The sequence below is a fragment of the Drosophila persimilis genome, unplaced genomic scaffold, assembly GCF_003286085.1.
Source record: "Drosophila persimilis strain 14011-0111.01,24,50 unplaced genomic scaffold, DperRS2 tig00000000-arrow-pilon, whole genome shotgun sequence".
Classification (NCBI taxonomy): Eukaryota; Metazoa; Arthropoda; class Insecta; order Diptera; family Drosophilidae; genus Drosophila; species Drosophila persimilis.
Window position 1 is genome coordinate 12,726,357 of NW_020825288.1, and position 15,409 is coordinate 12,741,765.

At 46.8% G+C, this 15,409-nt stretch overlaps 4 protein-coding genes across 8 annotated transcripts in view; 2 read left to right on the plus strand and 2 right to left on the minus strand.

Moving 5' to 3' along the window:
* Positions 1–297: 297 nt before the first annotated feature.
* On the minus strand, positions 298–4,585 carry LOC6588451 (spastin). Of its 2 annotated transcripts, XM_002013426.2 has the most exons (6): positions 3,495–4,585; positions 3,096–3,266; positions 2,700–2,948; positions 2,315–2,481; positions 1,982–2,240; positions 298–1,911 (listed from the first exon to the last, which is right to left on the minus strand). In XM_002013426.2, the coding sequence occupies exons 1-6, from the start codon at positions 4,267–4,269 to the stop codon at positions 1,166–1,168; spliced, it is 2,367 nt and encodes a 788-aa protein (XP_002013462.1). In that variant the 5' UTR covers positions 4,270–4,585; the 3' UTR covers positions 298–1,165. The 2 variants fall into 2 exon arrangements, with proteins under 2 accessions (XP_002013462.1, XP_026850493.1); XM_026994692.1 differs by lacking the exon at positions 2,700–2,948.
* A 454-nt stretch (positions 4,586–5,039) lies between these two features.
* LOC6588425 (mitochondrial Rho GTPase) lies at positions 5,040–8,284 on the plus strand. 3 transcript variants are annotated; one of them, XM_002013427.2, is made up of 4 exons: positions 5,040–5,869; positions 5,929–7,130; positions 7,652–7,714; positions 7,974–8,284. In XM_002013427.2, the coding sequence occupies exons 1-4, from the start codon at positions 5,258–5,260 to the stop codon at positions 8,107–8,109; spliced, it is 2,013 nt and encodes a 670-aa protein (XP_002013463.1). In that variant the 5' UTR covers positions 5,040–5,257; the 3' UTR covers positions 8,110–8,284. The 3 variants fall into 3 exon arrangements, with proteins under 3 accessions (XP_002013463.1, XP_026849860.1, XP_026849864.1); XM_026994059.1 differs by having other exon boundaries at positions 7,652–7,690; XM_026994063.1 differs by lacking the exon at positions 7,652–7,714.
* A 772-nt stretch (positions 8,285–9,056) lies between these two features.
* On the minus strand, positions 9,057–11,143 carry LOC113566243 (N6-adenosine-methyltransferase MT-A70-like protein). The gene is made up of 3 exons (XM_026991026.1): positions 10,977–11,143; positions 10,620–10,919; positions 9,057–10,560 (listed from the first exon to the last, which is right to left on the minus strand). Exons 1-3 carry the CDS (start codon positions 11,113–11,115, stop codon positions 9,161–9,163), a joined length of 1,839 nt encoding a protein of 612 aa, XP_026846827.1. The 5' UTR covers positions 11,116–11,143; the 3' UTR covers positions 9,057–9,160.
* Positions 11,144–12,237: 1,094 nt separating this feature from the next.
* Positions 12,238–15,409, plus strand: part of LOC6588588 (phosphofurin acidic cluster sorting protein 2) — a 35,508-nt gene continuing 32,336 nt past the window's right edge. Inside the window, exon 1 of one of the 2 annotated variants that reach the window (XM_002013429.2) lies at positions 12,238–13,136. In XM_002013429.2, coding sequence (XP_002013465.2) covers positions 12,856–13,136 — 281 coding nt within the window. In that variant the 5' untranslated portion in view covers positions 12,238–12,855. The remainder of the gene's footprint in view (positions 13,137–15,409) is intronic. The other variant, XM_026985385.1, reaches the window with a different exon arrangement.

Genomic DNA, 15,409 nt, shown 5'->3' on the forward strand with positions numbered 1-15,409 from the left:
GTTAAGTTTTGATTTGGTTATATGTGAGTCCCAGAAAAAGGTGCAGTCTCCTGATGATGTCTGTTGAAATCGATTTTATTTAGCGTATTCTATATATGTATATAGAGTATGTATTTATATGCATGTAATTTTGTTGGATCTGTGTGTTCAGTAAACTACTCTTTAAACTGAAGTTCTGTTGGCTGCATTAAAGCTGATTCAAAATACCGCGAAAAGCATCCGATTGTACAATATATATAGTAGGGGTGTGTAGAGTGTGGGAGGAGGAGCAACTTCTAGGTACAACAAACATTAAGATTAATCTATAGATGGTTTTTCGGAGACACGATTGTATTTATGACTGCTGCAGTAGGTAGGTACATACATTGATTGATTGAAAACAGAGGAACCAAAACTAAAACTAAAACTAAACACCAGCCATCCATCGATCGATAGAGGGAGAGAGTAGTGTGTGATGATGCCGCATTTAAAACTTAAGTCTGATCCTGCGTTTTGTGTTGTGTTTAATCTTAAGGCTATGCTTATGTCTAGATTACGTGTAGCGTATGTTTTCGATTGAATTGGGCGATGTACAACAAAAATAGTAGATTGGTTCTATTGATTCAAGGATACAAATGGAAGAAACTTGTGACACAGAGAAATCAATGGAAATACATTTACTTAGAACTAAATTAAATGTTAGGAAAGCCATACCATACATGAACAGAACACCTTGCTGTCTTAGTACTAGAAACATTGGAAACAAAGTTATGCAAACAAATGCTAGTATAATGATTGTTCTTAGGCATACATTAGCTTTTAAATGATTATAACTTAAATGGGGTGTGGGGCGCTCGCTCGCTTTAAAAACATTTGGAAGTACATGGTAAATACAATAAATCTTAGGCCTAGAAACACAAATTGCATGGTAGAACGAGAAATTAATCAATAATTCATTGGTTAAATACAAATAACAAAGTTTTGTGAAACAAAATGTAAGCCTACAAAAACTAATGGTTGAATGGAACGTAGTTTAAAACTTGAGGATCAATGGAATGATCATCGAAACTAATGCAACAGCAAAAGGAGAAGAAATTACTGTCACTCACATCACAGCGTGGAGCAGGGCTGGGCAGGATCTTGGTGGCGAGGCTGACAATCCTTCAATGATTGGATCGACGCCTATCTAAATGGTAATGTCCCCATAGTCTGACGACCATTTCTCATACAAGCTGAGGCTCTGCGGTGCCACCGAGCGGCGAATGCGCTTGAGAGAGTTGTGGAAATCCTTTTCTGTGATGTGTCGCATGGCGTTAATGTCCAGACACTTGACCTGCTCCACATTCAGCTCGCGTATGGGCTCCAGAGCGGCATCCTTGGCCAGTGCCGTCAAATCGGAACCAGAATAACCGTCCGTGATCTTGGACAAACGCCGCAGTGCATCCGTATCCAGCGGCGAGCCCTGCTTTTGCAGCAAACGGTTCAAGAGCAGCTCACGGGTCTGCTCGTCGGGCAGTGAGACATAGACGCGCTTCGTGAAGCGTCGCAGTGCGGCCTCGTCCAGCTCCTGGGGCCTATTTGTGGCGGCCAGCACCACAATGCGATCGCCATCGGGATTACCTGGCAGACCATCAAACTCCACAAGAAATTCGGTCTTCAGGCGGCGCGACGCCTCGTGCTCGCCGCTGCTACGCTCCGAGAGCAGCGAGTCCACCTCATCGATGAATATGATCGAGGGCTGCAAGTGGCGTGCCACCGCGAACAAAGCACGCACCAGTTTCTCGCCATCGCCCACATATTTGCTGGTCAGCGAAGCAGCCGAGATGTTCAGAAAGGTGGCACTACATTCGGTGGCCACGGCACGGGCTAGCAATGTCTTGCCATTGCCTGGGGGACCGAAAAGCAACAGACCCTTGGCTGGGGCTCGCAAACCTACACTCAAAGAGGCGAGAAAGGATATCAAACACGACTCTTTAAAGGGATTCCTGTACCGTCCACTTACCTGTAAAGAGCTCTGGACGAACGGAGGGCAGTATGACCATCTCTTGTAGCGCCTGCTTGGCGACCTCCTGGCCGGCAATGTCTGTCCACTCCACCTTAGCACCGCCCTCCACAATCTCATCGAGTATGAGCTGGACCAGCTTCTGTTCTACACCCTTGACAGTCACCACGGGAGTGCTAGCGCCACTACCACTGCCGCTGGCCCCATTATTGTTGATGGGCGTGCGTGATCGCTGTGGCGGTGTATTGCGACCGGAAGACTATGGAAAGAAGAGTACAAATTATAGAAAGATCTGTCAAGAAACCAAACGTTATTCCGGCTTGAGCCACTTACAAACTGTCGACGCACGGCTGGGGGCGTGGCTGCGGTCTTGCCTGGCTGACGAACAGCCCCCACGGAGGTCTTTGAGCCAAGATTGCGTGGCAGAGTTTGTGACTTGTTGGCTGCCACGGCCAGGTTGCCAGGTCGCTTGGTTCCGATTGTCAGCTTGCGGCCAGAGGCTATGGAGATACGGGGGGGAGCACATTAATAAGCGATAGATGGATATGATCGGTCTAAGCTACAATTTGGGGGCAAGCATAAAACAATAGTGAAGCGAAACGAAATCAAGTGCAAGGTGAGAGGGTGACTGATAGATAGCTCGATCTGTTGTCGCTGTGTCGCTGGTTCTGGCGTTGGTGCTGGGCTCTTTTCAGGCCTGGACTGCAACAGAACTTACCCAATGACGACGACGACGTCGGTGTTGTGGCTGTGGCAAAGATTCTGGGTGTAGTCAGACCGTTCTTTGGTCCATAGCCGCTGCTGCGTGTCTTCAGCTTTGCAGGATCATTGGTGAGATTCGTCAGCATTGGCTTATCTGCCGCTTCTCTGGCCTTCTGTGGCTTCTGCTGCTGCTCCCGGCTTTCATTCGCTTTCTGTTTCTCCTTTAGCGAGAGACGATGCATTTGGAAATCTTCCTCACGCAGCGCTGTGGCAGCGACAATTGATGGACAAACGCAAAAGGAAATGCAGGACAAACAACAAAGTGCAAATAAAAAACAACAGAAAAATAAAAAAAAATAATAAAATAAAAATCATTCCTCTAGGGTTTCCGGATGCGGGGGGATCGACTTACCGAGGAAGTGAAGACGATCCCTGGCCATCGAGAGATTGGTCTGCATTTTATCGTGCAGCCTTTGGGCACGGTCCCAGACATCGCCGCGACCACTCCAGCAATCGACGGCAATGCCATCCTCGAGCTCCTTGATTCCCTTGCGGTACAGCTCAATGGCCAGCTCTTTGTGACCTGGAGGCGGAAGAAAAAGGAAACAATTGTCAGAACATCTCACTCTTTGCTTCTTGTGATTATTGATTCCCACTCGACAGACAACAAAAGGTACACACACACACACAAGCACGGACTAAAGAGACGAACAGCCGCCGCCAGCTAGTGGGGCGATGACTCATAGAGAGCACTCGAAAGCACCCCCAACACTGCACGCTCAATGCTCCCTGCTCACTGCTCACTGCTCACCTTCATTCTCTTCGTCTATCTTGAGCGCCTTGGAGATGTACTCGAACGCCCGACGATGGTGATGCTTCTGCTTGGCCAACAAAGGATCCCCAGGACCGGGGGAGTAGCCTGACCCAGATCGATTGGCCCCTGCCATTTCCAGGGGCTGGAGGGCGCGATAGCGTTGCTGTGGCAGAGGTTGCTGTACTTGCTGCTCGGACGCTGCCTCGCCGCTGGTCACCTCCAAGGGATAGTTGAGGGACTGACTCGACGTCAGCTGCTGGTGCTTCTGATCCTTGTTATTTGAGTTGTTCTGGACAACAATCTCGATGTTGCAGTCGCGTCTGTGGGGACGGTAAATAACCTTTGTGCTGGCGCCGTACAGGTAGCGAAAAATGCAGAACAGCTGATAAATCAGCGAGCGAAGAACGTTGAATAGGAATATAATGGGAAATGAAACGACGTAGAGGTTCTGCTTGTGCACAGAGGAGGGGCCGCCGGCGCTTCTTGGCGCGCTCGTAGATGTTGGGGTCAGATCATCGGTGGTAGTGGTGTCGTCGTCTCCGTCTCCGTCCGGCGAGCTGCCCGGAGTTGTGCGGCGGTTCGAGGAGGATGACACGTTCGTGGCGGACTTGCGGTCATCGATCGATGTCCGATGCGACGACGACGACCTGCTCACGGGGTGTCCTGCTGTTCCTGCGGCTGCTGATCCGCTGCCGCCGTGCGATTTGATTGGAGATTTGTGGCTGCTGCTGCTGGCGCTGGAGGAGGAGGACTGGTTTTTGGTGCGTACCATCGATATCGATTCCGCGCCGCAGCACGCTAACGCTTTGACCCCCACTCACTCCGTTTGCCTCTGCTCCTACTCCACCTTCTCCACCCCCGACGACGTACGTGCAAGCTTATGCGAAGGATTCCTATTGGGGCACACTCACACTCGCGAGCCTGGAAACGCGACACTGGCACGTTTTCAAACTATGACATAAATAAACAATTTTTAAACTTATTGCGCTCTACTATTTGTTGTTTGTTGTTGCTATTTTCTGATATTTATTTTTCTCTCCGACGAAAATTGTGCTCGATATGTTACATGTCACCCCCGTTCACCGTTCACATTCCTGTTCCAATTTCACAGTTTCACAGTTCACAATGGCTGGAGGGGCTGGGGGCAGGGCTGTCGATTTTCCCGTCAGATCTGGCTTTTTTAAAAGCCAACTGCTGGAAAAACTTGTGAATAGCGGGAAGCGCGAAATCTAAGTTTTTAATCATTATTAACACTTTATTATATGTTTTATGAACATTTTAGACGTTTTTTATGTTTTCAAGATTAAAAAAAGGTTTTTATACCGTTTAAAATTACTCACTGTGCTCCATTTTGGCTCCAAACTGACGTAGCTGCCAGACTGTTTGACTGATTTGAGTTTCCCTCAAAAAATAATCAGTTAAAAGTTGTCTGTTTTTAATTCTAGATAGCAGCGTTTGCTTTTATAACACTTTTAAAATTAGTAAGTAAGTCAATTTTTAGTTTAAATTTGCATTGGATCTGATTCGCTTGATCAGGCAACTGTGGATTTTGCAGGGTTGCCTTGCAGCCCAATTTCGATAACAATCGATTGATAAAAACAGCTGCATCTCCATTTTTGCATAACAAATCAAAGAAATTAAGTAATTTATTGACCAGCGACTACAAGAAGTAGCATAAGAAGCGGGAAACGTCCAGGCTAAGGCAAGCGCAGCACACACATTGAGAGAAGGGCAGAAATTCGTGTGTTTCGATTGTAGGAATGGGCCAGTACACAGTGTCAACGCGAAAGAATGTACGAATATTGCTGGTCGGCGATGCCGGGGTGGGCAAAACGTCCCTAATATTGTCGCTGGTGAGCGAGGAGTATCCGGAGGAGGTGCCGCCGCGTGCCGAGGAGATCACAATCCCGGCCAATGTCACGCCCGAGCAGGTGCCCACTAGCATAGTGGACTTTTCGAGCGTCGAACAGACGGAGGAAACCCTCGGCCTGGAGATAAACAAAGCACATGTAGTGTGCATTGTGTACGCAGTGGATGACGATGACTCCCTGGATCGCATCACCTCGCACTGGCTGCCGTTAATACGTTCAAAGTGCAATGCGACACTGGAGGGCGATGCCGAGACTGAGGCGGAGACAGAGGCTGCCGGCGAAGGTCTGCGCAAGCCAATTGTTCTGGTGGGCAATAAGATCGATTTGATCGATTACTCAACGATGGACAGTGTGCTGGCCATCATGGAGGACTTTCCAGAGATTGAGAGCTGTGTTGAGTGCTCGGCCAAGACGTTGCACAACATTTCCGAAATGTTTTACTACGCACAGAAGGCGGTGCTGCATCCCACATCGCCCCTCTACATGATGGAAGACCAAGAGGTGAGTTCATTGTTCAAACACACTAAACATCACTTCACACTTTTGCTTGCCCCCTGCAGCTGACGCCCGCCTGCAAGAAGTCGCTGGTGCGCATTTTCAAGATATGCGATATCGATGGCGACAATCTGCTGAATGATTACGAGCTGAACCTATTCCAACGGCGCTGCTTCAACACACCGCTGCAGCCGCAGATACTCGACGAGGTGAAGGCCGTCATACAGAAGAACGTGGCCGATGGCATCTACAACGATGCCGTGACGCTCAAGGGCTTCCTATTCCTCCACTGTCTGTTCATACAGCGTGGACGCAACGAGACCACCTGGGCCGTGCTACGACGCTTTGGCTACAACGATCAATTGGAGATGTGCCAGGAGTATTTGCGGCCGCCGCTAAAGATTCCCCCAGGCAGCAGCACAGAGCTCTCGCATCGCGGCCAGCAGTTTTTGATTTCCGTCTTTGAGCGGTACGATCGCGACTGTGACGGTGCTTTGTCGCCCGAGGAGCACAAAATGCTGTTCAGCGTGTGTCCATCGTCGCCTTGGTCGTACTCCACGGACATACGCAAGTCATGTCCCATCAATGACAAGGGTTGGGTCACTTTGCATGGCTGGCTGTGCCGTTGGACTCTGATGACGCTAATCGATGTGGTCAAGACCATGGAATACCTCGCCTATCTGGGCTTCAATGTCCACGAGAACGACAGTCAGCTGGCGGCCATTCATGTGACACGCGAACGTCGCATCGATCTGGCCAAGCGGCAGAGCAGCCGTTCCGTTTACAAGTGTCACGTCATCGGCCCCAATGGTTCGGGCAAGACGGGTCTGTGTCGCGGATTTCTCGTCGACGAGATGCAGAAACTGATTGGCAAGGAATTCAAAACGAATATCGTGCACTGCATCAACTCGGTTCAGGTGTATGGCCAGGAGAAGCACTTGATATTGCGCGACATCGATGTGAGGCATGCTCTGGATCCGCTGCAGCCGCAGGAGGTCAACTGTGATGTGGCCTGCCTCGTCTACGACTCGTCCAATCCTCGTTCCTTTGAGTATGTGGCCCGCATCTACATCAAGTACTATGCGGAGGGCAAGATCCCAGTGATGATTGTGGGCACCAAGTGCGACATGGATGAGCGCCGTCAGGACTATCTCATGCAGCCCGCCGACTTTTGTGCGAAATACAAACTCCTACCGCCGCATCTCTTCAGCCTAAGGACTAACAAAAAGGAACTGTACACAAAACTTGCCACCATGGCCGCTTTTCCGTGAGTATTTTCCTAAGGAACTAAGGGTGATGTGATGATCTTTGCTTTTATCGTTGAATGTTTTTGGGGATCAGATCTAACCCAAAACACACATACATCTCACCTCAAACGAACACTAACGAATGCCCTGAGTGGGTGGTCTATTACCGCAGTTCCACTGGCAGGATTGGCAATCCCATACGAAATCGCATTACATCGAATGGTATATTTGAAATGTTCGTGGCGAGCGCTTTCTCTTAGGCGAAATTTGCACGTAAATCTGAATCTGATCTAGTGGAACGGGGGTATCAGGCCACTCCATCGGGAAACACATTGGTAACATTTGGGTTAACATTTATAGATTAAATGGCTAATGGCTTATATTTTTATCTTCTCTTCTCCTCCTCCCTCCCACTTTGTGTATATATATATTTTGGTTATGTTTCACTGTTGTTCTCGTGTGTTGTTCGATGTTTGTCTTCTTGGAATACGATTCTTCGTGGCTTCGGCGATGGCTGTGGTGGCTTTGGTGGCGTCTGAAGGCGATTCCAAGACGCCTGGATACTGTTCTACAAGCACAGGTTGGTACAGCTTTGGGAGTCGGCGTAAGTGTTTACTATTCAAACTGAATTTGTTACTAATATCAGCCCTCTGTGTTGTTGTTGTTTCCATATATGTACTATATCTGCCATGGTGCCCACAAATCGAGATCCACATATATAAGATCCCCGATCATGTCACTGCTTACTAAAACATGGTGTTTGCGGCCTGTAGTTTAAAACCTACTTTAATCTTTGTTGTTCCTTGCCTTTTCCGCTGTTTTATCCAACTAATCTAAAGCCCTTTTCTCTTGTCCTGCCACAGACACTTGCGGCATTTCGGACTCTTGACGGAGGATAGCAAGCTGCTGTGGAAGGCCGGTCTGGGCGTTGCAGCTGCCACAATGCTCGGTTTCATTGTGCTGAAGACCCTCAGTGCTGCCGGCTCGCATTCGCGCTAGAAGGAGGCCAGGCAAAAACCACACAGGACACATTAAGAAACTGCGCAAAATACACAGCCCCACACACAAAGAAAAACCGACACAAAAGGAGTTCAATGTTTAATGAAATTTATGTTAAATCCAAATTTATTGTTACGTACCAATGAAGAATAGTGGCACTAAACGATGAAAGGTTTTGGTTTCCTGACATGTAAATACACTTTTGAGAGCCAGGAGACGCCTGCAGGGAAGAGAGAGCCAGAAGACGCCTCCAGGATAGAGATTCCAGGAGCAGACTCTTAAGGCCAGCATTTCTTAATATCTTTATATATCCCATTACTTAAACCCATGTACTACTCTCCCTCGCGCTCTACTGATTTAAGTCTTATAAGTTATCGCGTCCCCCAAGCACACACACTTTGTGCATATCTGAAGATATACATAGTTATACAATTAGTTATCTATGGGTTCTACTATATATAAATATAGATATTTATCGCACTGTTGTATATACGCGCAAACAAACGAGCAATAAATGTATCCAAAATATGTGTATATTCGACAAAGACTACAAAGTACTACAAGGATATTGCAACAGCAACAAATTCCGTTTCAGTCTTCGTTCAATGCTTCGGGGTAAAGGCGCGCTGCGTACATTTACTGGGCTATACTTTGCCTTTGACAGAGGAGCGTTGCAGTTCGCTTCTGACCGCCGCAGCTAAGTTTGTCCTAGTCGGTCCCAAGAGTCCAATAACAAAATACACAGTCTTTGTCTCTTTGTGGGAAGTGAAATACTCAGCCATTAATATTTAAACCCTTAAAATGGAAAAGAATTCAAATGCGATCCATTAAATATATATATTCTTGATCGGCATGAATTGGGAAGCTATATAGCGAAAAAATGAAAAGTACTCTCTCCCAGTGTCGCTTAAACGCAAAGGTTGGATAGAACAAGTGAGACAGAGAGGTTTATCGATCGTCGAAAGACTGGTTAGGATCTACATTTATTAGTCAAGGGTAAGCTTCCTTGCTTAAGGGTTATCTTAATGTTAGGTGATCTTATTCTTTAATTTTAGTTTTGAATGCCATTAATGCTGGCCGCTGCATTGGCTGCCGCTGCAGGGGACATGCAATTGCCATCGGGATAGCGCTTCTGGAATTGCGTGATCAACTCGGGATCGACCAGGCGAATGCCATCCAATTGATTGCCCAGCGTTATCCAATTCGGTTGGATGTTGTGCGGGCGGCCGAAGAGCTCGATTTTGCGAGTGCCCGGACTGAGGCGCTCAATAATGCCATAGATCTCGTCTGGCTTGTGGGAGGTGGCGCGCACTTCGGCGACAATTACATCGCAGTCGAGACCGCGATTCAGGTTGGTGGGATTGCCCTTCATGCCCACCAGGCAGTGCTCCTTGCCGTGATTCAGCCAGTGGCCGGTGCGTCCAGTGCGGATGATGCGCTGCAGCTGGTTCGTCTTCACCCAAATGAGTTCGTCCACCCGCTCGTAGCCCCAGAGCTTGAGGCAGTCGCGGCCCAGCTCCATGGCACGCCCCGTCACCCAAAGGAAGATCAGGCCATCGTCCTGGAGCGCGGGCACACCCAAGGCACGCATCTCGTCATCAGACATGGTCCCATACGGCAACTCCATGTGTATGTCCCAGGGGGGATCGGCCATTACCACCGCGAATTTGCCAAGGACCGTCATGTCGAGGAACCGCAGATCGCATTGGATCCACTGTGGTGGGTACAGGGTGCAGCTCGGATCGATGCTGCGCTTCAGGCTGAGCTTCGTCTTCACGTCGGTGGGTTTGTTCGTGTTAATGTGCGGCAGGGTGTCCACCTCGTAGTGCACGTACTTGCAGGTGGCCATGTGGAAGCAGGTGTTCAAGAAGCTGCAGTCCCCCAGGGACTCGTCCGTGTGCGCCTGAATGATCTTCTTGAAATGGAGCTTTGTGCACTTGTCGCGTGTCTCGCCGGAGGCATCGCTGCCATCGGTGGACTCTTGGGATTCCCCCTCGCAATTGGTCAGCGTTTCGGATATGACTTCGCCATCTTCCGATGTGGTTTCCAGGGGGGTGCCAGGCTTAGCCGGCTTTGTGCTGTTCGCTTTCCCCGCGTCCTCTCTCCTTAGTGCCTGCTCGTCCAGGCGTTCCTGTTTCTTTTTGGCCGCCATTTCTGCGGTGGCCTGCTGCGCCTTGAGGCACTCCACTTTGGTGCCATGGGAGCAGAACTCCATGACCTGTGCTCCGCCATGGGACTTGAATTTCTCTGCGACGGATCGCTCTTTGGCCGTTGGTTTTGTCAGCAGTTCTAGAATCTCCTCGCCCACCTGTTTGCTCTGCTTCTCGCGAGTGGAGGGCATCGACAGCAGCATCATTATGTCATTGGGGGCATCCTTGTGGGAGGAACAATCGATCTTCATGGTTTTTTCCAGCGGTTGGATATCCTCTTCGGCATCCACAAGCTCTGCCACTGGAAAAGGAGTGGATTGTAGATCGAAGGCTTGTTTAAAGCTGTATGGACGGACTCACACTTTCGTTTAGCCTCCTCCTCCTTCTGCAGACAGGTGTCGTTAATGTCCTCAAGAATCTCCTTTAGCTCCTTGGGCTGCACCGAAATGATTTCACAGCCCGCTTCTGTGCCAATGGTTACATTTCGGATGGAAATGGCGCCCTGGTTGGCTAATTTTCCCAAAATAAAGTTGACCATTTCGAGGCTGCTGCCGGCAGCAGCGACCTTTTCCATCACCTGCGTCGAAACGATGGGCAGAGCCAAGGAGCACGCACTCAATGCCTGCAGCACCTCCTTCTGCACCTCCAGGTCAGCTTCAACTGCAAAATATATAGGGATAAAATAATAATTACAGCCTCTTAAAAGCGATTTCCTACCGAGCTCTTTTTTTGGATTTGTTTGATCCTCCTGTATATCGGACAGTATCTCGATCCGCTCCTTTTTCCGCTTCTCCAGCTTCTCGCGAAGGGTGTTCCGCTTCGTCTTGAGTGTTTTTATATCCCACGCATCAGCCATTGTTTAATAATTTAATTTTTGCGGCAGATGTAAACAAAAGTTAAATTAACTGCAGATGGTTCGCTTTGTTGCTATCGCTCACGCACCCATCCCTAAACAATTGTGTATCGAAAAATAGCCGCCACTGCTGCGCAACAACAAACGTACACCATTCACAAATATGTTAATTGTTATTGACCTTATTTTAGACACAATCCAATGAAAAGAAGTCTTTAAACTACCCAATCCTGTTAAAAATTAATTCATCAGTCGGATAAAATTATATGTTTAATGCTGAGGGTCTTATCTAGCTAGTAATTTTAGGCCGAACATCAAAATCGAGGAATATGATTTCCGATCGTGGACAAAGAACGATTAACCCATTGTCGACCGATACACTAATATATCCCACAAAAAATAATTAAGCTTCAAGAATTATAACTCAGTTAAGGTGAAATATGCCATGTTTATTTTTTTTAATTTGAAAGAAAGGATAGGGTGGATCTGCTATTTCCACGGTCTAACCACTAACCATACAGTATATATACGGTCTAACTCAAGTTGCTAACCTCTTAAAATAAAAGGGGGTTAAGTGGGCTAAAAAGATTCTATCATCGGTATATTTCTGAGGGTCTTATCGATAGTCCCGCTAGATATAAAACGTGTTGATTTTCATAAAATAAATAATTAATGATATACGTAAACAAATGGTGCCGCTTCGCCAATTGTAAATATTTTATGAATATATCACTGTGAGAGAGAAAGGGAGAGAGAGAGAGGGAGTCGTTCAGTGTATCTTGTTGTTCGTGGTGTTTTCTTTTTTTGTTTATGCGCGTGCAAGAGAGCATAAAATGCGCGAATAGGTACACACACATATAACCAATCGCACATGCATATACGAAAATTTGCAAAAATACGCTAGCGTGTGCGTGTTTTTGTGTATGTGGGGGCGCGCGCATAGCCTTTACAAATTTGTTATTGTTGGAGCAAGCAGCAGCAGCGCTCTCTCTTTAGATTTGCGCGACTGTATGCATGTGTGTGTGTGAGGTGTTGGGGCCCGACTATGAGATTTATAACGCGACATTTGCAACGCCACTTTGGAGCATGACGGTTGTCTCTCGCGCGCAGCAGCTCCAAAAACACCCGCACAAACGCGAAGTACGTGACGCCTGGCTGCAGCAGCAGCAGCAGCAGCGCAGCAGCAGTCCCGAAAGCGATTCCGATTCCGATTCGGTTCCCGTTTCCGAGCAGTGTAATCCGCAACAGATTCCCGTGTATATTGATTCTGTGCAAGAGTGAGTGCAGCAGCAGTCGCAGCATCGGCAGCATCGCAGCCCCAACATCTACTCCCACACTCTATCTCTCTCTCACTCTCTCTGTGTTCGCGTTTCGTCTCGTGATATTCTGTACAACAAAATACAAATTTGTGCTTCTTGAAGGCGGCCCAGGCAGCGGCACGCCCTTTCATTGTGAGCACGCGAGTGTTTGAGTGTGTGTGTATGGCCAGCGGTAGCAGCAGCAGCAGCGGCGGCACTAGAAAAAGGAGATGCAGCAGGAGCAGCATCCATTCCAATTGGAAATCTTTTCAAATCACCGAATATCAATTTGAATTTTGAAAATATTGTCAAATAAAAAACAGTTATAATGTGCGATAGAAATTAACAGAAAACAAAACTCTCAAGCCCAACAACAACAACAACAAGAGAGAGAGAGAGAGAGAGAGAAGCAACAACAACAAAAACCGCAAGTGCAAACCCCAACATGAAGATGGTTGATAAATCATCAAAACTGGTCGATAAATTTGCCGTTATCAGTGGTGCAGGCGGAGGAGGAGTCAGCGGCGTCGGCGGCCTACCCATAATGCCAGGGAGTGGATTGCCTCCCTCTGGTGCCACTCCCTGGCACCCAGCAGCGGCCTTGTCAGGCATCGGTGGATCGGGTGGCGGCGCGATCAGCAGCGGCTCGAATGGACAGAAGCCGGTGCCCATGAAACTGTTTGCCGCCTGGGAGGTGGATCGAACGCCGCCCAACTGCATACCCAGGTGAGAGAGCAGAGCCCCAGTGCAGTGTGCGAGAGAGTGCACATTCAATTTTACATAAGACCAGAAGAGAGCGAGAGCAAGACAGCCGCCTGCTGCTGTCGTCTTTGTTTTTGCTGTTGTTTTTGCCAATCTCTTTTTACTTTTGCTTCCGTTCGATTTGGTATGTTTTTGGGTTTGTTTTTTTTACCTATTTTTAGACGAAAGAGCGGTAACTGTTATTCAACAAAGTCGTTTGACTTTTATTTATTACCTTTCTACCAGTGAAAACAGTACGCAGCGAGTGGGAGGGTGCCCAAGAAAAGAAAGAACAAACAAGCCAACGAAAAACAACCAAAAAGAAGTAAAAGATATCAAAACAAATGGCGAAAATAGGGGAGGGCACGAAAATACAGTTTCGAAATATACACGTGCAGAAATGTACCACAGAAATACTGTTATACACTTCTAGACACAATGCAAATGCAAATCAGAACTTTCATACATCGGTATACTGTTATAAATATAACTTTTATACATAGCACTGTTGCGGTTCCAAAGCTCTCTTTCGAGCGACATTCTCGCAATTATATATATAGAGAATTGAAAGACAAAATCCTAACAAAAATCATGATGTCTAGAATCACACAGAACGAAAAGCACAGCAGGCTCTTTACCTTAGGGTGTGTAACTAATCTACTGATTAAGATAGCAATGATCGATCCGTTACGCTACCACAAAGTGTCCAAAACTTAAACTTCAGTTTTTCAATAGACACAGGCGACAGCTCGATAGACCAATGGTTCCAGATTTCAGTTACAGATCTCTCGTTGAAATTAGCTCAAAAATTATTCTTTTGTTTTTGTGGAGATTTTTCTTGATACCTACATAATCATAATTAGATATTATAATTAATATATAATTAATAATTAGATATTTTCTCCCAATTCAACGACAACTCTGCTTCTTTCATTCATGGATTCCTGAAGTTCTCCAACTCAATCACTAATTCATTCAAAACCCTACATTTACTAGTCATTTCTAGTTAAATTCAACTTTTGCGCAAAAACAAAAAAAACGAGTTTTATATTTCTTCTATCTTTTGTTTTCGCTCTTTCATTCGTTGTGTGTCTCGTGTATCCGTATCTCCGCTCCGCTCCGAGTCTTTGTCCCAGTGACCCCGAAAATCTCTGACTAATGTCAAATGTTTGTTGTTCTTCTAGATATTGTTTATGTTTATATTTTCTTTCTGCTTTTTCTTTCTTTCGTTTATTGTTTGATAAGAATTTGCGGGTTATTTGCCCATGAAATGAGTCACCCTGTGGGACGATCTGTTCCTCTCTGGAAAAATGATCTATCAAGATTAAATTTCTCGCTCTTTTGGGTCGGGTTTCCTTGGATAACCTTTTCCAATGATGAGAAAGTACAGAAGGTACTATAAAAGAATCCAAGTAGAAGATTATAGTCTTTAAATTTGTGAAGTTTCCCCTTTTACTCTGAATTTGCTTGACTGGTAATTATAATTGGAATAATTAGAAACTGAAGCAAACTTTGAACTTTTGCCTCCTCGAAAGAAAGGGCAAAACTTTCCCCCAAATGGGGGCTTCCCTTTTTGTTGCTAATTAAATATTTCTTTTGTCCAAAAGAAAATTTAATTTACAGTTTGACATCCTCCCTTCCAGCCCTCTTTTTCCCTCTCCCTCTCCCCCTGCTCTGTTCAGTCATTTGTCGTCGTCACAGTTTGTCAAGCTCGAAGTTGCTTCCTCCATGTGCCACCATGCCACATGTCTTTATGATTATTTGTTGATTTTATCTACGCCTCAATGCGTCACGTAGCGCCATATCCCAGACTTTGATTAGGGCCTCAGATCGGGCGTAAAGGAGTTTTCCCTGTGGTTTCCTTTTCAGCATTTGCCAGACGACCTACGTGACGTCTGACCCAAAACGATGACCGCCGGAGGGCGGGCGGTCATAGAGTCGTCAGAGAGCAATCAAATTTGAATCAAATCAGTGGGAAAAAGGGGGATGTACACTCTTATATGTAAATGGATTCTATTTTGGACCAACAAGAATGCATTTAATGCATGAATTATTATGGGAATAGCTCAAAGTAGGAAGTAAATGGAACTCCTGGAAGCCTCTGGCTCACTCTACAGTTCTCAGAGTTTTTCTGGAAGTGGAACTGAAAGAGATACTAATCTCTGCAACTGAAAAACATGGGAAAAAGTGCATCAAAACGGGAAGTAGTATAACATTTTGCCCTGCTCTGTCATTTCATGGCCAGAGCAGGAGAACCC